General features: G+C 34.2%; 2 protein-coding genes across 2 annotated transcripts; both read left to right on the top strand.

Moving 5' to 3' along the window:
• Positions 1–6,896: 6,896 nt before the first annotated feature.
• LOC134692814 (uncharacterized) lies at positions 6,897–10,087 on the top strand. Its single transcript, XM_063553387.1, has 5 exons — positions 6,897–7,043; positions 7,484–7,683; positions 8,504–8,664; positions 9,124–9,320; positions 9,992–10,087. The coding sequence occupies exons 1-5, from the start codon at positions 6,953–6,955 to the stop codon at positions 10,036–10,038; spliced, it is 696 nt and encodes a 231-aa protein (XP_063409457.1). The 5' UTR covers positions 6,897–6,952; the 3' UTR covers positions 10,039–10,087.
• A 2,932-nt stretch (positions 10,088–13,019) lies between these two features.
• Positions 13,020–21,965, top strand: LOC134692182 (zinc finger protein Xfin-like). Its single transcript, XM_063552631.1, has 5 exons — positions 13,020–13,113; positions 15,087–15,604; positions 16,309–16,473; positions 17,243–17,336; positions 19,549–21,965. The coding sequence occupies exons 2-5, from the start codon at positions 15,098–15,100 to the stop codon at positions 20,496–20,498; spliced, it is 1,716 nt and encodes a 571-aa protein (XP_063408701.1). The 5' UTR covers positions 13,020–13,113; positions 15,087–15,097; the 3' UTR covers positions 20,499–21,965.
• The last annotated feature ends 1,940 nt before the right edge of the window (positions 21,966–23,905 follow it).

Here is a 23,905-nt window from a genome sequence, read left to right on the forward strand (position 1 = left end):
ACACATCATTAAAAGAGGCAGATTGAAAGGGGGCATGCCTCTGTTTTTGAGTTTCATATTTTAAGATGAATGCATAGACCTATAATTATCACTCCAAGCTATGGATTGTGAAGCTGCTTCCTCCCTTTTTTTCAAAATCCTGGATTCGCAACTGATTAAGATGGCAAACCAATGATAAATAAACTGGGAGAGATCAATAAATTGTACTTAACAATAGACTCTCTATACAATATACCAAGCTCTAAATCATCTAGAGCCTAAAAAAGTTGTAAATAAATTAAACAAGGCCTTTAAAAGATCTGCAATTGACATTCAAGTTCTTCAATTTAATTGAAGAAAATAACGAGAATAAGTGAGATTCACATCAATAAGAACTCTTATTCTGATATCAGATACATATATCTGTATTATATAGATTTTTCAGTAGTTTGATCACCAAAACATTTGTTCCTGGAATGTTGTATGTATGAGTTGTGGAAGATCATCAGCATTGTTTTACCAATTCTCAGTGGCGGATCCAGAGGGGGGGTTCCGGGGGTTCGCACCCCCCCTTTATTTTGGCCGATCAATGCATTTGTATCGGGACATATGTTTTGCACCCCCCCTTTGCCCTGGGATAGCACCCCCCCTTTGGAAAATTCCTGCATCCGCCCCTGATTCTCTATGAACCAGTTGCTCATCTATCACTGTCAACTCTGAAGTTGTGCTCTTTCAGCCACACTCTTGGCAAGGTGTCTTCTTAGGTTATGGTTGTTCTCTCTGGTTTTCCCTGGTCGTCCACCATTGAACTCTGGCCAAAGTAGATCAAAGACGATGTTTATTTGCACAAACACATTTACATTTATGTTTATGGCATACAGTATAGAAAAATTGAGACAATAAACTTACAATAATTAAATTAGAGTGACAGTGGTATTCACACCAAAAGATGACTACACATTTGTGATGAAAGTGGCATTAAACACCAACAGACAAATTAGCAAATATATACTATTGAATACAAATACATGTCATGACGCTAAATACTATTGAATACAAATACATGTCCCGACGCTAAATACTATTGAATACAAATACATGTCCTGACGCTAAATACTATTGAATACAAATACATGTCCTGACGCTAAATACTATTGAATACAAATACATGTCCTGACGCTAAATACTATTGAATACAAATACATGTCCTGACGCTAAATACTATTGAATACAAATACATGTCCTGACGCTAAATACTATTGAATACAAATACATGTCCTGATGCTAAATACTATTGAATACAAATACATGTCCTGATGCTAAATACTATTGAATACAAATACATGTCATGATGCTAAATACTATTGAATACAAATACATGTCATGAAGCTAAATACTATTGAATACAAATACATGTCATGAAGCTAAATACTATTGAATACAAATACATGTCATGATGCTAAATACTATTGAATACAAATACATGTCATGATGCTAAATACTATTGAATACAAATACATTTCATGATGCTAAATAATATGGACAGTTGATGTAGTCGTCAAAAATTTTATATTCTCTTGGACCATCAGATTTATTTCAATGTTGGTGTCTTGACATTTCTATACAATTTGTTGTTGAATAAAAATTTAAAAAAAAGACATTTCTATACAAATGGTGACACATATGGATTGACTGAAAAAATGTACACAATCTGTCTCCATGCTATAAACAGAACACTATGAAACAATCACATAGTAAATTACTCCTGGAAACACCCCCTTCATCACACACACAGATTCCACCAATGTGAATTTGAAGCTACAAATAATTATTTGATACTTATATCTGGAAAATACAAATGGTTTCACATTATCAGAATATGATTGTTGATTGGTTGGTGAGGCCTTGGTATTATTATAAGGACATGATAGTGATTTTGGAATTGGTTCATTTGGATCAAAAGATAAAGAATTATGAGTGATTTTTTTTTTATAAAAACGGATTTTCTAAATTTTTGTTTAGCCTGCTTTGGAAACATGCATGTAAAAATTAGTCATGTGTTAGGGTCAAAATCGTTTATTTTTCAATTTTATCTAATATTTAAACCTAAGGACGTAGATCAATCGAGGATGTTATCATGAGCATGCTAGTCTTTAATTTGTACTTTAAAATTGGCAACAGATACACACATTTTACAAATTTATAAATAGATATAAATTTCATTTTTTTTAAACAACTTGATATCACCATTTATGCAGTATATTATTTACATATTTGCATCAAAATATGCTCAAAGAACATCCTATGACATCCTATGATTAATTTGTGTAAACCAGAGGCATATTTAGAAAGTGTCTCGTGCTTAACATGCATGTAATATTTGCCACTGGACATTTAGGTAATAACAAATAATCAATATTATACACCCAGTGTGTCTATGGATATAAGAAGATGTGGTATGAGTGCCAATGAGACAACTCTCCATCCAAGTCACAATTTGTAAAAGAACAAGAGTGCACATGCTGAAATGTCTTGCCTTCTTTACTGACCATTGAGTATATTGGTAGTTATGAATATAAAGCTTTACTACAACTATCAGTTAGACTTAACATTGATCAATGAACCATGAAAATGAGGTCAATGTCAGATGAATACTGCCAGACAGACATGCATATCTTACAATCATTCCATACACCAAAAATAGGTGACATATTGCTTAAAGTATTAGAAAAATAGACAAAAATCCACAAACTTAACACTGGGCAATGAACCGTAAAAATGAGGACAAGGTCACATAAAACATACCTACTACAACTATCATATAAACTTAACATAATAAAAAAAAATTAGGTCAGAAGTCTGATAAATTAAACTGGAAATACGTGTACACCTACAATCATTCCATATACCAAATATGCTTTAAATTTTACATGTAGTTGACCTGTTGCATATCTAAGAAACAAACTTAACCACGAAAAACTTAACATTGATCAATGATCCATGAAAATGAGGTCAAGGTCAGATGAATCCTGCAAAACAGACATGTATATCTTACAATCATTCCATACACCAAAAATAGGTAACCTATTGCTTAGAGTTCTAGAAAAATAGACAAAATTATAACTTGTTGTTCGGTGTGAACCAATGCTCCGTGTTGAAGGCCGTACCTCAGACTTATAATTGTTTTTTGGATTGAGAGTTGTCTCATTGGCACTCATAATACAGTGGCGGATCCAGGAATTTTCATAAGTGGGGGCCCACTGACTGACCTAAGAGGGGGCCCACTTCAGTCACGCTTCAGTGATTCCCTTTATAAGCAACCAAATTTTTTTTCCAAAAAGGGGGGGCCCGGCCCCCCCTCTAAATCCGCCTCTGTAATATATCTTCCTATATCTAAAAACCCACAAACTTAACACTGGGCAATGATCCGTAAAAATGAGGTCACGGTCATATAAAACATGCCTGACTGACATGTACATCATAAAATATTTTCATACACTAAATATAGTTGATCTATTTCATACAGTATAATAAAAACAAACAAATCACAAAAACTTAACTTTGTTGTTGTACCACATTTGTGACATTTTGTTCACGCATCTTGTGCGACTGTTGTACAAGTGAGAGGTTTGGCGCTATAAAACCAGGTTGAATCCATCATTTTCTACATTTTAAAATGCCTGTACCAAGTCAAGAATGTAACAGTTGTTGTCGATTCGTTCGATGTGTTTTATCATTTGATTTTGCCATTTGATTACGGAATTTCCGTATTGAATATTCCTGGGAGTTCGGTATTTTTGTCATTTTACTTTTTTCTTCATAATTCTTAACCTATAGATTTTTGTTTACATATCTTTAATGATTGTATTAAACGTCCGTGATAAAAAAAAAATGAAATTCATTTATTATGATGACATCATTATACATTGTACAAATCATTTCTTATACCTATATCAAACCTATTGCAACTAAAATTTTCTATTACAAACACCTTTTTCGATATTGACGACTTCAAGTCTTAACCTCCTGATTGCACTTGTGCTAGTTCCCAATTCACATATAATTCTGCTGGCCACGTTATTACCGGTGACCTCAACATTGTTAATAACACTTCTCTACGAAATGTGTTATCGAAAGGTCCGAAATATCGTGAGCCTCAATCCATCAATTGGAAATACAACCTTAAAATTTTGATGGATTCAGTCGAGGATCATGCCAGGCAATGGGCTAAGCGCGAGATGGAAGACGTAGACACTCTTTCCGAATGGATTAAGGCAGTGAGGTCGTTGATACAAATCAGAATTAAGAAACTGAATGGGTCCATCAATGTCCGTGCTACGTCTATCTTTAAAGACCCAAATGTTGCAAAACACCTATCCGACCTCCATGACAAATATGTTGTTGTCTCCGCAGATAAAGCCCCAAGTAACATCGTTTTTGTGTGTAAAAGTCATTACGTTAACTGCTTGATAAACGAATTAGGTATTGACAATTCACTTGGAAACTCAACATATACCCTCACGACACTTACCAAAGAGGAAATCCTGGAAAATCATAGGTCTGTTCTATGTTCCTTTGGAATTTCAACCAAAGATGAAGAACTGGATCTTCCATCACTGTATTGGATACATAAACTACATAAGTGTCCTTACAAACAACGGTTTATTGCTGAGTCTTCCAAGTCCTCCACGAAACCTCTTTCTAAATTATTAACTTCTATTTTATCAGCAATCAAAGACGGACTTCTAACTCTCTTTCATCTTGTAACAGTATTAAAACTTTTGACTTTTCTACTCTTTACACAAGAATTCCACATTCCAAACTAAAAGACAAATTGAAAGAGTTGGTATTGCTTTGCTTCATAAAAAAGAATGGCCAACGTAGATACAAGTATCTTGTCTTAGGGAGGGATAAATCCTACTTTGTAAAGGATCACTCTGATTCAAACAAAAAATTCTCTTAAGATGCTTGATTTCTTGATTAACAACATAGTTGTTACGTTCGGAGGACGTGTTTTTCAACAGACTGTAGGCATTCTAATGGGAACAAACTGTGCCCCTCTACTTGCCGACTTGTTCCTTTATTATTATGAGGCTGACTTCATGCAGGATCTTCTTAAGAAGAAAGATAAGAAGTTAGCAATATCCTTTAATTCTACTTTCCGCTATTTAGATGATGTTCTTTCACTAAATAATTCAAAATTTGGTGACTATGTGGAACGCATCTATCCCATCGAACTAGAGATAAAGGATACTACAGATACAGTTAAGTCGGCTTCATATCTTTACTTACATCTAGAAATTGACAATGAGGGTCGGTTGAAAACAAAACTTTACGACAAAAGAGATGATTTCAGCTTTCCAATTGTGAACTTTCCATTTCTAAGTAGCAACATTCCAGCAGCACCTGCATACGGGGTATATATCTCCCAATTGATACGATATTCCCGTACTTGCATTTCCTATCATGATTTTCTTGATAGAGGGTTGCTGCTCACAAGGAAGCTATTAAACCAAGAGTTCCAAATGGTGAAGTTGAAATCATCCCTTCGTAAATTTTACGGACGCCATCACGAGATGGTTGACCGTTATGGAATAACCGTTTCACAAATGATATCGGATATGTTCCTTGCGTCGTAACTACAATCCCCTTCCCTTTCATGAATGTGACCTACCGAATTAGACTATTTATCGGATTTGTTATCACATAAGCAACACGACGGGTGCCACATGTGGAGCAGGATCTGCTTACCCTTCCGGAGCACCTGAGATCAGCCCTAGTTCTTGTTGGGGATCGTGTTGTTTATTCTTTAGTTTTCTATTTTGTGTCATGTGTACTATTGTTTGTCTGTTTGTCTTTTTCATTTTTAGCCATGGCGTTGTCAGTTTGTTTTAGATTTATGAGTTTGACATCTTTCGTCCCTCTTTTATACAAAATACTTCAACAATATACTCATCCTAAGGAATAATATCCTGATGAGTAAAATATCTGTTTTATAAATTCCAGGAAAAGAATTTTGTCTTTTTCATCATACAGTATTCTGCATAGGCAATTTACATAACTGTCTGTCTTAATACAGACGTTATATTACTGTGTTTGCAAAAATTCTCCTATGAAATCAAAATGGGTCTTAATCAGATGTACAGTGAATCAGATGCTGATACAACATAAAGTCATTATTATGAACAATATGTGTCTCCGTATCACTTAAAATTCTTCAATATACACATAACAACACAGAGTTTGAAAAATGAATAGTTAACGAAGATACAAAAAACTAGGAAAGGATGCATCACACTTTATTCTTTATTTAGAAAAAAACTTTCTCAAAGAAAATTTTCTCTGACATTGACCATCAGGATGCTAGATTTTTTTTATGGGCAAAGTATTTGTTACGTTTGGTGGACATGTTTTTTCAAAAGAATGTAGGAATTCGTATGGAAACCAGTTGTGCTCCTGCTTCTGTCGAATTGTTCCATAAATCGTATTAGATAAAATTCATAAAACTTCACGTTTAATTATGTTAGAGAGGATAACATGATATGCTTTCCCTTTCTCGGTTTTTTTTCTTCGAATATTTAATACAATTATTATCATTATTACAAGTATACTATTATCATTTGTGTTAAATTTAAAATGTAAAAGATCATATTCTGAAGCAAACAACGGAAAGGATATAATTGATTGAGTTGATCATAAGTAGATGTCTGCCGCTAAAATTTGTGGGATTTTGAGCTAGAGCTTGATTATTCTATTCAGTATATCCATGTCTTCAAACGTATTTAGAAAAAAAGTCAAATTGGCACCTGACCATTTTCAGTATTGATATATTGTATTCAGTCATTCCATCGCCGTACATGTACATGTATATCATGCGATGTGGTCGTTACATTAATATTATGTTTTAAATTACATAAATGTCATATTCAACAGTTGGTGCTGTTTGCCTTGTCTGACTTGTACCTATTCTACAATGATGTCCCTTATCATCTCTGTTTTCCTGTTGGCGCATGGTTTAGTCAGCGTCAATGGCGCATGGAATGCTACAGCGGATTGTGATGACGGTAACACCTATGTTTAGAATATGTTTTTGTGACTATGCGCATTTAACTTACTTTTGTATGTAGCTTTCCTGGGTGTTTTCGGCTATTGTTCTATTTTGCTCTTTTAATGGTGTTACCAAAGGTGTCGTACATATACAAATTATTCTTCACACTTTTTATTGAATTCTTTTTATGTTCATTACTAATTGTGAAACATATCCGATAATAGAATTTTTCATAATCTGTTACCAACAATTCGTTTGTCTTTTTTAAGGGATGGGGACTAAAAATTAAATAAATGAATAGTTTGAATTGAAATTTACTCAACACAAAATTAGTATATCTAGCGAACGAAAACAATAGTTCGTTCCATCATTTCATTATATATAACTTACGTTTTTGTTTTTGTTTTATAGGATTTTAATTGTATGAATTTAAAGGTACAGCTTTTTTTCCCTTAGAATGGCAGTTAGTTTTCCGAGCACAGCAAGGGAATGGACAGGGTGTATACAACGAATGGCGCCGGAGTTCTCCAAGCACCTGCGTGGTCTCGTCAGGATGTCTACCCGAAAATGTCGACCTTGCCATGATGAAAATACCAACCAATAAGCATCTCAGAAGCCCTATAATAGGCAAATGGTCATCTTCAAATATAAAACAGGTAATTATACAATAATACAGTCAGTGTTTAATCTTTTAGGTTTACTTATGCATGGGTGAATGGTTGGTTACGACGAAAATCATGGTCACTCACCGAAGTTGTACATTAACACGACGAGTGCCATATATTGATCTGCTAACCCTTCCAAATTACATTAGATCATGTCCGGTTTTTGATTGTCTTCTTGTCTATAGGGTTTTTCTCTCAGTGTTGTGTGATTGTTTTTACCAAGGTTTTGTCTGTCTCTCTTTGACTTATCAGTGTTGATTCTCTCCTTTGATTTCCTCCTTTCTCCCTTATAGGTATTTCTAATCTCGCTTAGTTCTCTCGTTGGTATCTTCCGACGCTTTTCCACATAAATTTTCGAATGCGGAATGTGTAGCATTGGTCTGTATGATTGTATCTAAATTTTAAAAGTACTACTCATGTTGTGCTGTTTGATGGATAAAGCATTCTTTAAAATGATGCACACGAAAGTTGCAGTGACGGATCAGCGGTGGATGCAGCCATTTAAAAAAAGGTGGGTCGGGGGGTCCAACTATATGACCCAATTCAAATGCATTGATCGTCCACAGAAAAGGAGGGGTTCCAACCCCCGGAACCCTCCCCCTGGATCCGTCACTCCGCCACTGCGGATCCAGACATTTTCATAAAGGAATGGGACACCGACTGCTAAAGAGGGGGTCCGCTCCAGTCATGCTTCAGTGATTCTCTATATAATCAACCATTTTTTTCAGCAAAAGGGGGAGCGTATTTTTGACCCGCCTCTAAATTGGAGAGGATATATATTTGATACACATTTTGGTTCCTTATATTGCAGGTGAAGCTGGAATTATTTGACAATGGTAAATCAGTGATGTATATGATCTTTGATGGAAAGAACACAAACTATATGAGCTGGTTTTCTTACTCAAATTTTCTAGAGAGTAACTATGATGATCTTTACAATGATGGCTGCTTCTACAAGTTCCAGTTCGGCAAGTATGTACAAATGGGTCTTTAACTTACTTAGACACCGTCCATAATGGTTAATTCATGCGTCCGAATCGCTTTTCTTCATATCAGGATCTCCAAATAATAGCCAAACACAGGCATGTTATATGTAACCAAATCCACCAATATATCATAAAGAACTACCTTGAAAGCTTGACGTTTAAATGTATTCTAAATGCCATAGATCTGTCAAATCATCGATTTAGTGAAAATTAAGGTTTCTCAGACATTTTGGTTAATCTAGGAAAAGTATATCGCTTTGTTAAGGATGTTTCTGTGTGGATTATATGGTTCATATTTGTAAAATTCGTTTCTTATTGGTATTTAATCTTGCTAGTCTCATTTTGACCCTTATGCCTTACCTTTTTAGTTTAAGTACAAACCGTTTTCATGATCGTATACATTTTAATGAGAGTATATATAGCACCAATGTTTGGCCTTTTACAGTTGGTACCAATACTCCTTCATGACACAACAAGACGGTCACGCGTGTGATACCTCGGCACGTGGTTGGTTCTCAGTCACTGATTCACTATACAGCAGTTCCTATAGCTACGCAAGCACCTGTTCCCAAATGAGAGTTAGCAGTTATCCTATCTTCTTGTATGCTAAGAACAACCACAAAACAAGGTGGTATAAAAAACGTAAGTTGCATCATATATTGCGGCATACCTGCCAACTGTCACAATGTGTGTGTGTGTAAGGGGGGGGGGGGGGGGGGGGTGTCCATGAAAGCTCCCAAATTTTAAATTTTAAAAGAGCAATTATGTCAACAATTTTAAACAAAACAGTACAATGGCAATAGGCTTTTAAATACAATGTAGTATGAAGAAGCCGAAAAACAACATTAAAATACATCTGAAGGCCCCTTGAAGGTTGTTTAGTTCTATAACAGCCCTCTTGCACGTTAAACCCCATGGACATTTAAAAAAGTTAGGTAGGTATGATTGTGAAACAATCCTAAATGTATAAAACCCTTATACACGCGTATGTTGCAGCACAGTCAGAGCTTCAGTAGAGGAGGAATACGATGAAGGTTCTTATAAAGTATAAGTCAACGAAACAAATAAAACAAAAACACACTTAAAACTGACACTGATGTAACAACTTCTACATTCGTCCCGGGTAATGCTTAGATTTTACTTGAAGTATTCGTTTGTAAATGAAATCTGTATCAAAGTTTTTGCTAAATATGTGATTCAAATAGAGATCGATTCTTAAGAATAATCATTATCTGACGCAGATGTACATGGTTTACCGGCTGAATGAATGCCAACTAAGTCGATGTTTTTATAGCTATTATTTTTACTTTCAGAGTATGGTCAGGCTGATGTCCTTGCTGTCTATGTCAAGAGAGCTTAGTCCAGAACCGATTCAAACCAGTTGATTTAATAAAGATTACTGCATTCTGTTTACATTTATTTCATATTTTTCATAAGGAGTACGTATTTTTTTTCAAGGATTTGTTAGTTTTAATATATAAATATAAATAAAAAGATGTTGTATTAGTGCCAATGAGACAATTCTCCATCCAAGTCACAACAATAATAAGTTAACAATTATAGGTCAAAGTATGGTCTTCAACACGTAGCCTTGGCTCACACAGCGAACATCAAGCTATAAAGGGCTTCAAAAATGACTAGTATAAAACCATTTAAACGCGAAAACCAACATGCATATACAAACATGTTGTATCAGTGCCAATGAGACAACTCTCCATTCAAGTCACAATGTATACGTACAATACTGTAAATTCATTTATTTTCGTGGACATCAATTTTCGTCGATTGCTGAAAAGTTGCATATTCGTGGATATTTGAGTTAGTGATTTTGCGAATCTTTGTATTCGTCGATTGCTGAAACTTGCATATTCGCGGATATTTGATTTAGTGATTTTGCCCATCTTTTAATCAAAGTCTATTGAAAATATGTATTCGTTTGAACATTTGAACTCGTGGTTCACCTGTACCCACGAAATTCACGAATTGACGAATTGGTATCTAATGACTAATAATGAATCTAAAGAAAGTTAACAATTATAAGTTAGAGTACGGCCTTAAAAACATAGCCCTTAAAAACATAGCCTCGTATCACACCAAACAGTAAGCTAGCCTATAAACGGACCCAAAATAACTAGTGTAAAACATTTCAAACAGGAAAACCAACGGTCTAATCTATACACAAAATAAGAACGTGAAACACATATGAACCACACCAACAAACGACAACAGCTGAACTGCAGGTTTCTGACAAAGGACAGGTGCATACACATTTGAATACGAGCGTTACGATAGTGACCATTGAAATACAAATGATACAATTGATTGATTTGATCAGCTCTAAATCGATTGCAGCGATCGAATAGCATTGATACGATCGCGACCCCTGTAAAACAAATGATACAATAGATTGATTCGATTAATTCTCAGTTGAAAACGATTGATAGATCGTGACAATTACAAAACAGTTGAAACAGTTGATTCGTCACTCTTAATCAATCGTAACGATAGAATCCGATCGATACGATTGTGACCCTTGAAATACAATTAACGTATTTGAACGAATCGATCAATTCTTAATCGATCGTAACGATAAAACACGACCGTTACCCTTGAAATACAAATGTTACAGATGATTATCCACAAGGATAAGTTGATAAAATTTAAATCGATGTACCGATTGACTAGGTCACTGATGAAAATGACCCTTTTAATACAAAAAAAAAAAAAAAGAATTGACTGAGTTCGATCGTAACGATTGAACACTAAAAATATGTTCGTGACCCTTGGAATACAAAAGATATTGATTGAGTTGATTGACTACTAATCGATCATAACGACTGAATACGATCGATACGATCATGACTCTTCAAAAGGAAATGAAACATCAACTCTTAATCGATCGTAACAATTGTATACGATTGATAAAAGAGTTACACTGGAAATACAAATGAAAGAGTTGATTGAGTTTATCAACTCTTAATTAATTATAACGCTAAAATACAATCTTGACCATTGAAAAGGATGTAGGATACAGTTGATCAATCCTTAATCGATTGTTACGATTGAACACGATCGATTCGATAATGACCCTTGATATACAATTGATACAGATTATTGAGTTTATAAACTCTTAATTTATTGAAACGATTGAATACGATAGTTACCCTTGAAAAGGAAAGGATACAGATGATTTAGTTGATCACCTCTTTATCGATTACAATGATTGTATACCATTGATACGATCGTGACCCTTGTTAGAATGAAGCAATTCTTAATCGATTGTAACGATTGAATACGATCGTTATGATCGTGATCCTTGAAAACAATTGACACGACGGGTGCCACATGTGGACCAGGATATGTTAACCCTTCCGGAGCACCTGAGACCACCCCTGTTTTTGTGGGGTTCGTGTTGCTTAGTCTTTATTTTTCTATGTTGTGTCTTCTGTTCTATTGTTTGTCTGTTTGTCTTTTCTTTTTTTCAGTTTATTTTCGATATATGAGTTTGAATTCCCTCGGGTATATTTCGCCCCTCTTTGATTGAGTTTATCAATCTTAATTGATCGTTACGATTAAATTCGATCAAATTGATAATAACCCTGAAAAAGGAAATGATTCGGTTGATTAGTCTGATCATATAGTTACGATTGAGTAAGATCGATACAATCGTGACACTGTAAAAGGAAAGTATAGAGTTGATTGAGTGGATCAATTTTTAATCGATTCTAACGATTGATACGTTCATGACCCTTGAAAAGAAAAGGATACACTTGATTGAGTTTGACAACTCTTATTCTAATGAAACTTGAAATTGAGTTGATTCACTCCTAATTGATTGTAAGGATTGAATACAGTTAACTAGAAACATAAATTGATGATTGAAAATATTGACTGAATTGACTACAAACTAAAGTAATAAACAATTGGTTGATCATCCTACAGCAGTAGTCAATTGAATGACTATACAATAGATAGTGATTATATTAAACTGTCTATGCAATCGAATGTCGTACATTTTTTTTTATCAAAGACTAATAGTACTATATATGTCTCTGTTGTACAAAGTTCGGTCACAATTTCATAAAAAAAATATCATAAATAAACTTGACATTCAAGAAATAACAAACTGACTGATCTACATTTTGTGTCTTATCTTTTGATAACTTTTGTATAAACATGTATTGTTTATGTCTATATAAGGGATATTAATGATTACATAACGCTTTATGTATTAATTAAAATTCCTCCTTTTCTATAAATGTCTATTTCAAGGGAGATAATTCAAGATTCATGACCGTCATTATCCATTTTTTTGTTTTTATTTTTAGGTACTTAGACATTCTTTGATTAACGAACAGGAAGTAGAATTACACTCAACTTTGTTGCCTGACTCCAACTTTCTTCACGTTGAAGTTTGAACTAACTTACATCAAATGTATGTGTTTCTGATAAGTTAGATTTATAGATTCCATAATTCCTAAAGACTGAGGAAACGTCATGATATCCCAGATTCTGCGTTTTCAAAATATATGAGGGCTGTAAATTATGAGGGTCGTAAATTATGGGGGTACTTTCAGGACGAATAACGGTCAAATTTCGTGCAAAGCAATTTATAACGGTATTTTTTTTATAGCATGTCGATAAAATGTACACTTCCTTTCGAGGATAAAAAAAATTATTTTGAGGAATCAAATTACATTGCCTTAGTAAGATCAACAATGGAATATGCGGCAACAGTATGGGACCCCTACAGTATAATAGATGCAAACAAACTGGAGCGTATACAACGACAAGCAGCACGCTTTATAACAGGCGACTACAAAACCAGAGAAGATGGCTGTGTAACAGACATGCTCGCCAAACTGGAACTTCAAGAACTAAAAGCCAGACGCACTAGCCAAAAACTTATATTTTTGTACAAGGTGGTTGAGGGATTGGTACCTGCTATCGATCCAGACGACTTTTTAAAACCAGCCAGACCAAGACGAACCATCACAGCGAAAAAGTTTGAAAATTACCAGGCAACAAACATAGTGGAAAAACAAGTGAGGAACAATACTAGGTGCTTTGACATTCCCACCAGTAAAACTCAGCAATATTCCAACTCATTCTTTGTGTCCACAGTTATCAACTGGAACCATCTTGAGGACACTATTGTGCGCGAAACGAGCGTTGAGAGCTTTAAATCTGCTCTCACGAGACGTCAGTAAATCGACGGCGCCTTCACCCCGTTGTATTAAAGCCAGGATTGGTAGCTACGACGTAACCATACAGATACAGATACAGATCGTGTTAAATCCCCAAATAATGGTATTAATGTTATAGTAAATGACATTTTATATTTGAAACCCTGACGAATCATGATAGATAGTATATTTTGTTTAATCTTGTTAAATGAAAATGACCGTTTGACGGTGATGAGCATTCCTACCCACTGACATGGGTAAGTAAGTAAGTAATTTTTATTGGCTTAAAATCCAAAATTACAGGATTGATACCAAGACAATACACCTTATCGATATTTAGTCCACTCCTGGAAAAACAGTCATTTATACAACTTTCCTGCTTAGGTCACGCGGGCCGAAAATGGAGGTCATCAGCAGTGAGCTGAGGGAGGAAAAACTTTAGAAAGTGATCAGTCTTATGAAACTTTTAAACAATGTTTATTGCCACTAAACACATATTAAGTTTGAATTTTGGTGGCGTCAATTAAACTGTTTTAGGGTTAGGGTAACCCTAAAGCCATTGTAAATTTAACTGTTTTGTTTAAAATTGTAGACAAAATTGCTCTTTGAAAATTTCTATTTTGGAGCTTTCATGGGTGAAATCCCCCGCAAATAATGACAGTTGGCAGGTATGGTATTTAAATGTTCCAAAATGAATCAAAGACACCATGACTTGCATAAGGTTGATTTCTATCTGATGCAGCTCAAATTGAAAAGTTGAAAGGAACTCACTAATTAAATCTTTACTCTTAAAAAATGATCCAGAATGTATCAATAAACTTCATGATCATAGATTGGTAACATTTGGGTCTAAAAATGACTTGACAGTTGACTAATTTCTATCTCTCTAATAAAACAGGCATGAAGGTGTATGGGACAAATTATTTTGCTGAGGCCATAAAAAAGAATATGTTTGTTTGCCCAAACAATACCTACCCAGAAAAAGCTGCCTACTAAAATTCTTTTATTGTCCTAATTTGAAGAAGTTTGTTTTTTTAATCAGATAGGCATGAAGACTTATAAACACCCAATACTTCAATTTCTCTTTTTGAAAAAAAAAGAAAATGCCTACCTACCTACTGCCTCAACCTTTAGGTAGGGTTTGGGCAAACCAAAGTAAAGGATTGAACTGTGGATCACTATATTGAAATAGACCATTAACAAATAATTATTTTTTTTACAGAAAACTAAAAGATGGAACCTTCAGCTTTAGAGGAGGACAATACCAGTATGGCTGCCAGAAGTTTATTAACCTTGAACACTAGTACCAGTAAAGGTACTCAGGAAGAGACAAGCAAAGGTACACAGGACACTTCACTAGAAAGACCATCTCAAAATACTCAGATTTATGTAAAATCTCAGAATGTCAGTCAGAGCAATCAAGAGAATGTGATTGCTGTCCGTATCGATCGGTCAAATGGTAATCCTAATGTCCAGATAGTGAAGTCAGGTCAAGAGGTCACTGAACCTTCAAACAAACCCCAGCTTAATGTGGAGATAATGGACATAGGTCAAGAGTTTGCTGGCCCATCAAACAAACCCCAGCCAAATATCCAGATAATAAAGTCAAGTCCAGAGGTTGTTGGCCTGTCAAATAGACATAAGCATCTAGTAATTCCTACTACAGAAGATGGGCTTTCTAAACCTAAGCTTCAAATTGTGGATGCTACAGAAAGTCACTGCAGTACAAACGAAAAGGAGGTAAGGTTGTGACTTGGGGTATAATGCTAAAGATTAAGGTACTACCTAACACTATGTACAGGAAGATAACTCTGTAAAATCAGCTAAACGTTTTAATTATGTTGTGTTGTAAAAGGAATATTAAACTTCTCAGTGATCAAAATTGTAGTTTGTCAAACTGCTATATAAGGGAGCTACCATTTGATTTTTATGGGGGGCTAGGATGAAAAATTTTGTCCTGCATTTTTTTTTATAGCTGTAATCTCTGTCCTGCATTTTTATTTTTCACTCTGTTTGGTCCTGCCTTTTTTTTACCTAAATTGTTGTCCTGAGTTTTTTTTTTTGCAAGTGTCTCATCCTGCCTTTTTTTTTTACTCAAAACTCCTGTCCTGCCTATTTTTTCAAATGTCGTCCTAGCCCCCCACCCCCCCTCCCCCATAAAAATCAAATGGTAGCTCCCTAACCAGTGTTTACAATTTATCTGAAAAAATGGTTGGTTCAAAGTTTTTGAAATTTTATATTTTGTTAAAGGGTCAAAGTAAATTTAATGAAAGTAAAAAAAGCGACATTAATTTTAATTAAAGTGTTGGGGACCACCTTAAACATCAATAAATCAATGAATGCATGACTTGAAAAAAAATCTATTCCAATATCTTAAATGTTTATTGTACATGTACAATTATATAATGCCCTCCATAACAATATTATATCCATCCTATTTTCAGATTTTTGATTCAGTGACAGCAATTTTTAAAAGAAAACCAAATGTTGGTACAGATAAATATTTATCTTTGTGTAAAACCTCAAATGTTATAGCAGAATATCAAAGTGATGAGATTAGTGTAACTGGTTCTCTGAAAGGCATTAATGCAGTACATAATCTTTTAAAGGTATGTATAAATGTAATTGGTTCCCTTAAATGCTTTTAAAGCTACATATGATAAAGAAGATGTGGTATGAGTGCCAATGAGACAACTCTCCATCCAAATAATAAGTTGTAAAAGTAAACCATTACAGGTAAAAATTTGGTCGTCAACACTGAGACTTTGCTCACACCCAACAGAAAGCTTTAAAGGGCCCCAAAAAATGACTAGTGAAAAACATTCAAAAGGGAGAAGCAACAGTCTAATCTATATAAAAACTGATAAACTAGAAACACTTTTGAACATCGACAAAATCATTGCATGTATGGTTATGTGTTACTGGTTATTGAAAGTTATAAATACCATGCATAATCTCTATATCTAAAATGTATATGTTTACATCTATATTAGTACAAAAAGTGATTAAATTAAGAAACATTGATTTAGTTGAATGTTACATTAGCACACGGAATAGGATATATTTTAGTAAAATTGAGAAAGGAAATGGGGAATGTGTCAAAATGACAACAACCCAACCATAGAGCAGACAACAGCCAAAGGCCACCCATGGGCCTTCAATGCAGCGAGAAACTCATGACTTGGAGGCATTGTTCAGCTGGCCCCTTAACAAATATGTGTACTAGTTCAGTTGTAATGGACATCATACTAAACTCCAAATTACACAGGAGAAACTAAAAAATAAAAATACATACAAGACTAACAAAGGCCAGAGGCTATTGACTTTGGACAGGCACAGAACTGTGGCGCGGTTAAACATATAGTGCATATTTTTCAGGTTTTACACTGCAATACAAGTACTGTAAATGGGGAGGATAATATCAATGCTGCTGGAGTTCTATATATAGTGGAGGATCAGGATAAAACTTCAGGTATTTCATACTACAGGTCATGTTTGTGGAGTCATACCTGCCAAGTTTTCAAAATGCCCATGGGGGGGGGGGAGGGGTGGTTTGCGTGCAAGATGCCATACTCCTAAAAAACTTTGAGGGGGGCCTTCAAATACAGTGTAATGATGTTTTTTGGCTTCTTTATACTTTTATAAGCCTCAATTCATTGTAAAATTAATAGTTTTGTTAAAATTGTGGACATAATTGCTCTTTAAAAATTTCAATTTTGGAGCCTCCATTGGAGAAATACCCTGCAAATAGTGACAGTTGGCAGATATGTGGAGTTTGTCCAGCATGGACAAATTACCTAGATAGTCACATGACACCATACTTTATTTTGTTATTTGATTTTGCCATGTGCTTATGGACTTTCCGATTGGATTCTCTGAGTTCAGTATTTTTGTGATTTTACTTTTTTTTGAAGCTGACAGAAGTTCATGTCTTTTGTCATTAGAGATTAACTGTGATGCAGGAGACATGGAAAAACCAGACATCTGTCTATCCTGCTTTATTAGCACTCTCTTGTACAATTCTAGCCAGATTTTAATGAAACTTATCATAGGTTTATATCAGCAAATTCTTGGACAAGTTTAAGTAATGGTGCCAATCAATTATTTAAAAAAAAAAGAGTTATGTCCCTTTGAAATAGATTGAAAATTTCATCGTTAGCACTCTCCATATTTATATGAAACTTATATCATAGGTTTAAATTGGCAGTGTCTTGAAAATCAGTGCCTATCAATTGAAAAGAGTTATGTCCAAAAATGGAAAATTGCATCGTTAGCCCAGGGCAGTGCAAAAATCAGTACTGATCAATTATTTCTTAAAGAGTTTTGACCCTTGGAAAAACGAAATATATGGAGAAGTGCATTGTTGGCTCTCTCATATGATAAAATTCTTGTGAGAATTTTATGAAATTTAGTAATTTCTTGGATGGAATCAGTGCCGTACAATAAATTCCAAAAGAGTCTTATCAGGTTTATATCTGCAATGTCTTTCACTCTTTCAAAAATAGGTTCTGATCAGATTTTTAGTTATGCCCTTTGAATTATAAATTATAAATTACAATGGAAATTTCACTCTAAAGCTTATTTCTCATGAGATATTAATAAAAAATTTAAGAGAACAAACTTTTTTTGGTTATTGATTTTATACTTCAGATAGATAAAATATGTGCAACACAAAGGTACATTGATACATCAGTCATTAAAAAATCAAAGAAAATGTGTGCAACACAAAGGTACATTGATACATCAGTCATTAAAAAATCAAAGAGTTAACGTTGGCTTCTCATGTTAGACATACGTAAATAAAGAAAAGACAAAATCTAGATTAGGTGTAGGATTGTATGATATTTTCATTATGAATAAACTGTTATCACAGAGCTATGTTTCACCTTTTTGTAATTTTGATAATGCAAAGCTTTAAGGTCAATAGACCATGACTGAGGGGGCAGAGCCAAATAATCTTTATGGCAATGAGATGTGGCAATGCTAATACATCTGCATACCAATTATCATTGACATACAACAAATGAATTCATAAACTGACCTAATCACAAACTAATACATGTAAAGTAGGCAAACCATTCAAAGTCAATAGACCATGACTGAAGGGGTGGAACCAAATAATCTCCATGGCAATGAGATGTGGCAATGCTTATACATGTACATCTGCATACCAATTATCATTGACCTACCACTAGTGGTTCCCCATAAAACTTACCACAAACTAAAACATTTGTTGACGCCATCGCCATCGTTGCTGCCGACGCCTGAAACAGCATGCCTATGTCTCGCTTTTTGACTCTGTCATGGCAAGACAAAAAGGAAAAAAAGGTATTGGAATGATTTTCATACATGCAAGACAAAAGCTCTTAATGCATAGTAAGCGGTAAGACTGTGTTAGGAGTGTGATTGTATAAAATGTACATTTACCATGCGTAGTGCAATAAGGGGAAAATATATGTGATGGTGGTACCGTGGTGGTGGTGTTGGGTTACATTATGATCTGGCTGGTGTATCTGTTTAATGGGCAACAAGGACTACATCATATTTGATTTACTGCTGTACACTAATCTCTTAATGGGAAACAAGTTTCATAATCAAGGTAAAATTTACTGCTGGATTCTTGTCATTCATCATTCTATATTGTTTTTGTGTGTAAACAGTAATTTAGTCTCTTTATATTACAGAAGATCAAAGTACCACAATGGACCATGAAGATGACATTTCAGAGCAACGAATAAAAGATGAGGATGTCAAGGTCAACCAAAGATCTGTATCAATCAGATGTTTGGATTGTAATGAAACCTTCGCAAATCATGTAGACCTTACAGAACATTGCAAGCACACACATAGAAAATATCCAAGTCCCAAAATGTTGAAACTGTCAAGTTTTAAATGTACTGTCTGCACAAGGGTTTTTCAGAGCAGTAAGTTTCTTCAACAGCATATTGAGGAAAGCCATGGTCCCAATGAATGTTATATATGTGGGAAGGAGTTTGCCTTGAAACGTTACCTCAGCATGCACATCAAAAGACATTCGGACGGAAATAAAAAACATTCTTGTGAAATATGTGGATGGAAATTTTTAGAACGATATAAGTTAAAATTACACATGGAGTCACACAAACCAAAATCGGAGAAAAATCTCCCCCATGCCTGTCATATATGTAAAAAACAGTTTTATAACAAGGCTACTTTAGATGATCATGTTAACACACATACAGGGAACAGACCGTTTAAATGTGATATTTGTTCTTGTTCATTTGCTCACCGTATCGGACTTAAGCGACATCTCATTACTCATGAACCAGTCAAACCTTTTAAATGTGGAGTTTGTCAAAAGGAGTTTTCATTCCGAGCCAAATTAGATGAACATTTTATAACTCACACAGGAGAAGGAAAATATGTCTGTAACAGTTGTGGTAAAATCTTTACGACTAAATCGTCTCTCAAACGCCACTCAGACAATTGTTCCAATAAAACATTATCCACAATTATATCCACATCGGGAAATAGTGCCGAACCAGTAACTACTGAGCTTAACAGTTCTGAAGCTGTTTTTATGTGTGGAATTTGTTCTGTAGTTTTTGATACTTTGGAAAAAGCAAGTGTTCATGCAGCTTCACATGAAACATAAAATAAGTGTTATACATTACTGTGATTTTGCACAATTTCTCAGGTTAAATATACTTATTACAAAGTACTGGTTACCTGTTATAAAGAGCAATGTTGACAATCACATACTACTGGTGCCCTTTAATGAAGTGCAATGTAGACAATCACATACTACTGGTGCCCTGCAATAAAGTTTAATTGAGAAAAGCATATAGAAATATTTGCTGTACTTCAGTATTGAAAAAATATTTTATAAGGAAATCAAGCTACACGAATTGCTTAATAAAATAACTTTAAAGCCCATAATATTCATATACATGTACTTACATATGACATGAAAATGTTAGGGAATATAATTTTGCTTTACATGGCAAATAACCATTATAACTTCACAGAAAGTTAAATAAAAAAATCTAGGAGGGTTAGGGTGGGGTTTAGGCTGACTGACCTACGAGGGGGCCCACTCCAGTAATCCTTCAGTGATTCCCTATATTTAAGGAACCAAATTTTTCCAACAAAAAGGGGGAGGGGCTGGATCCGCCTATGATATTTTTGGCAAAGAGATTTTCAAATTAATAAATGCTTACTTTATTGATAGCAGGTTATTTTTCTGAGGTGCTAGAGGCTTTGTGAATTAAAACTTCCATTTATTGTCCATAACAAATGTATTTATTTATCAGTTGTTACTACATGTATGTCCCTATTATTATACACATTTTAAACTGTCAGCCAGAGTTTTAATTTTACTGATGACAAATTGACTTTTTATTTATGATTATTAAACAAATATTTAGACCCCTTTATTTCAAATCCAGACATTATGTATTACATGTATTACAATGCAATATTAATGTGATTAAAAAACACACTTGTAAGTTTTATGTTAATCAAAATATTGTTTTTGTTTTGTTAAAGGTTATATGATATATTTCCACATTAGGCAACCTTTTTATACCTACATTCCTGCATTGTCAAGATTAAAAATACTTTTAATGTCGATATGTCAAAAGAATTTCAAGATAGTACCAAACTCCTTGACTATAAATACTTACACCTCATTTAATTTTTATATAATTATGAAAAAAATATTTGCATTGACCCTTTGATAAAAGTATTAAATTTGAAAAATTTGAAACACACTTTATCCGAAAAATTTTCATTGAATATATAGCAGTTTGAGTAACACAAATCTTGAATATTGAGAAGCTTGATTAAGAGTATAATTTTGATTAAAGCGTTCAGCTGATTTTACAGAGTTATCTCCCTGTAGTGTTATGTACCTTGGCCACCTTAATTCATTTGACTAAGTTGTTATTATTCTGTGATGATTGTTAAGTTGTTGTTGTCAAAGTCAGTTTGGTATCAGGGTAACATTAAAGAGCATTCAAACTATGTGATTTTGTTAATTTATTATCTTAGATACTATTTTTTTGTATTTATTTTAATATGATGTTAGAGAAAAGTAAATACTTTGGAGGAAATAGTAAACATGCAAACCTCCAACTTTCTATTTATACATGTATATTACTGTTAGTATATAAAGAAATATTAAGCATATTAAAAACAACATCTTATTTATGTATTTGTTGAGGTTTCAGTGTATTCAAGGAGGGAAAAAGAATAGTTAAGAGTAAACCACAACCTTCAACAACTAAAATGACCATCTCCTCTATATTCTAATGCAATTGCTTAGGCACCAACAATACCAGATATATAATACAAATTGCAACGATTATAAGGTTTTCAACAATAGACAACTCTAAGTTCGATGCATTTCCGTAAAAATGTCTGGTTTTAGTGATAACTTTTGTGCGTTTAGGGGCGTCACCACTTCTATTCCAATGTTGAGCGAGGGGTTTCAAAACTATAATGCTATATTGCATGAATTATTTGGCAAATTGAGTTCTCACAATTGTCTTTCAGCACAGCTGTCAATAGAGTATGTGATTAGGTACCTACGGAACAAATAATATTTCTAGTTTATCCTGCACAATGACAATCACTAAGACACTTGATGAACGTGTATAGTGCAGGGATACAGGTGATCCCCTCTATCTGGTAAATGATGTCAAAAAAGCGTGCATAATTGATGAGTTTTTTCCTTTGAAAGTGGTCTATTGCAGTGATCACAAATATGTAGCCTATCTGTAAAATAGCCTGTTAGATCTCAAGTCCGAGCTTTTGCTCATCAGTCTCATGTTAACTTTTTCAGTATATCGCATCAGAACAATACCAAATGGAAAAGCAATATATCAGGAGCAAGTACCTAAACAGCTGTTTTATACTTTTTATCTATCTTCTTCAATTTTACTTACGGTTATTTTAGGCAAGCATAATCATTTTGTATGATTCATACATTTATTTGTGTTACATTTTGATTTTGGGGTAGTAGAAATTCTTTTTAATTTGTGAAATTTACAGGTTTTCTATGCACTGCAATTAAATGTACATTTTTTTATAGACAAGCATATACAATGGGAACTAGCTGTGCTCCTTTGCCTGGCAATATCATTACTGGTTGCCTTAATTGTGCAAGACAATAATCATACAGGAACTTCTGATAAAATGAAAAAGAAGCTGGCTTTATCTTAGTTTCATGTTCTGCAATAAAGGTATTGTCCTTGGATTGGATAATTCAAAGTATAATGACTATGTTAATCACGTATATACAGTTGAACTATTTTGGTTGCAACACTCCAGTATTAAGTTAAAATCTCCCATCTGATATATTCCAGGGCTTGCATTTCCAATCTGCTTACACTTCCAGTACACCTGAGATCACCCCAGTGTTATGTGCGGTTCATGCTGCTTAGTCCTTATTTTTCTATATTGTGTCTTGTGTACGATTATATGTCTGTTTTATCTTTTTATTCTCTATTTATCATTTTTATGGGCATTATGTTTTCTGGTCTGGTCCGTCTGTCCCAATTCAGGTTAAAGTTTTTGATGAAATTGAAGTCCAATCAACCCGAGTTCCCTATGATATGATCTTTCTAATTTAAATGCCAAATAAAGAGTTTTTAACCCATTTTCAGAGTCCACTGAAAGAAAATAAGTGCGGATGGGGCATCTGTGTACTGTGGACACATTTTTTTTCTTTGTTCGCCATGGCGTTGTCAGTTTATTTTCAATCTACAAGTTTGACTGTCCCTCTAGTATCTTTCACCTTTCTTTTATAGAAGTGTTAGATTTTAGCATGATTCAGTTGACAATTATGGAATATATGTGTGGCAGATGACCCTTGAATTTTTGTCAGTTGTACAGAGTATGCTGTCATCTTTTGATTGATAACAACAAATTGAATACAACTTTAAGCCTGATTTTTACTTGGCATGAACAATATTAATTACAGATACCAGTGGGTGTTACATTGTTTTCCAGAGAACCCAAGTTCTTAATGCTTTTTGGTAGGGCCTGACTCACACAAGT

This window comes from Mytilus trossulus, chromosome 12 (genome assembly GCF_036588685.1).
Source record: "Mytilus trossulus isolate FHL-02 chromosome 12, PNRI_Mtr1.1.1.hap1, whole genome shotgun sequence".
NCBI classification, from domain to species: domain Eukaryota; kingdom Metazoa; phylum Mollusca; class Bivalvia; order Mytilida; family Mytilidae; genus Mytilus; species Mytilus trossulus.

Coding starts and splice junctions, on each gene's coding strand:
- LOC134692814 (XM_063553387.1), top strand. CDS start 6,953: ATGATGTCCCTTATCATCTCTGTTTTCCTGTTGGCGCATGGTTTAGTC. Junction 7,044..7,483: donor TACAGCGGATTGTGATGACG/GTAACACCTATG, acceptor TTTTTCCCTTAG/AATGGCAGTTAGTTTTCCGA. Junction 9,321..9,991: donor AACAAGGTGGTATAAAAAAC/GTAAGTTGCATC, acceptor TTTTACTTTCAG/AGTATGGTCAGGCTGATGTC.
- LOC134692182 (XM_063552631.1), top strand. CDS start 15,098: ATGGAACCTTCAGCTTTAGAGGAGGACAATACCAGTATGGCTGCCAGA. Junction 16,474..17,242: donor CAGTACATAATCTTTTAAAG/GTATGTATAAAT, acceptor CATATTTTTCAG/GTTTTACACTGCAATACAAG. Junction 17,337..19,548: donor GGATCAGGATAAAACTTCAG/GTATTTCATACT, acceptor TTTATATTACAG/AAGATCAAAGTACCACAATG.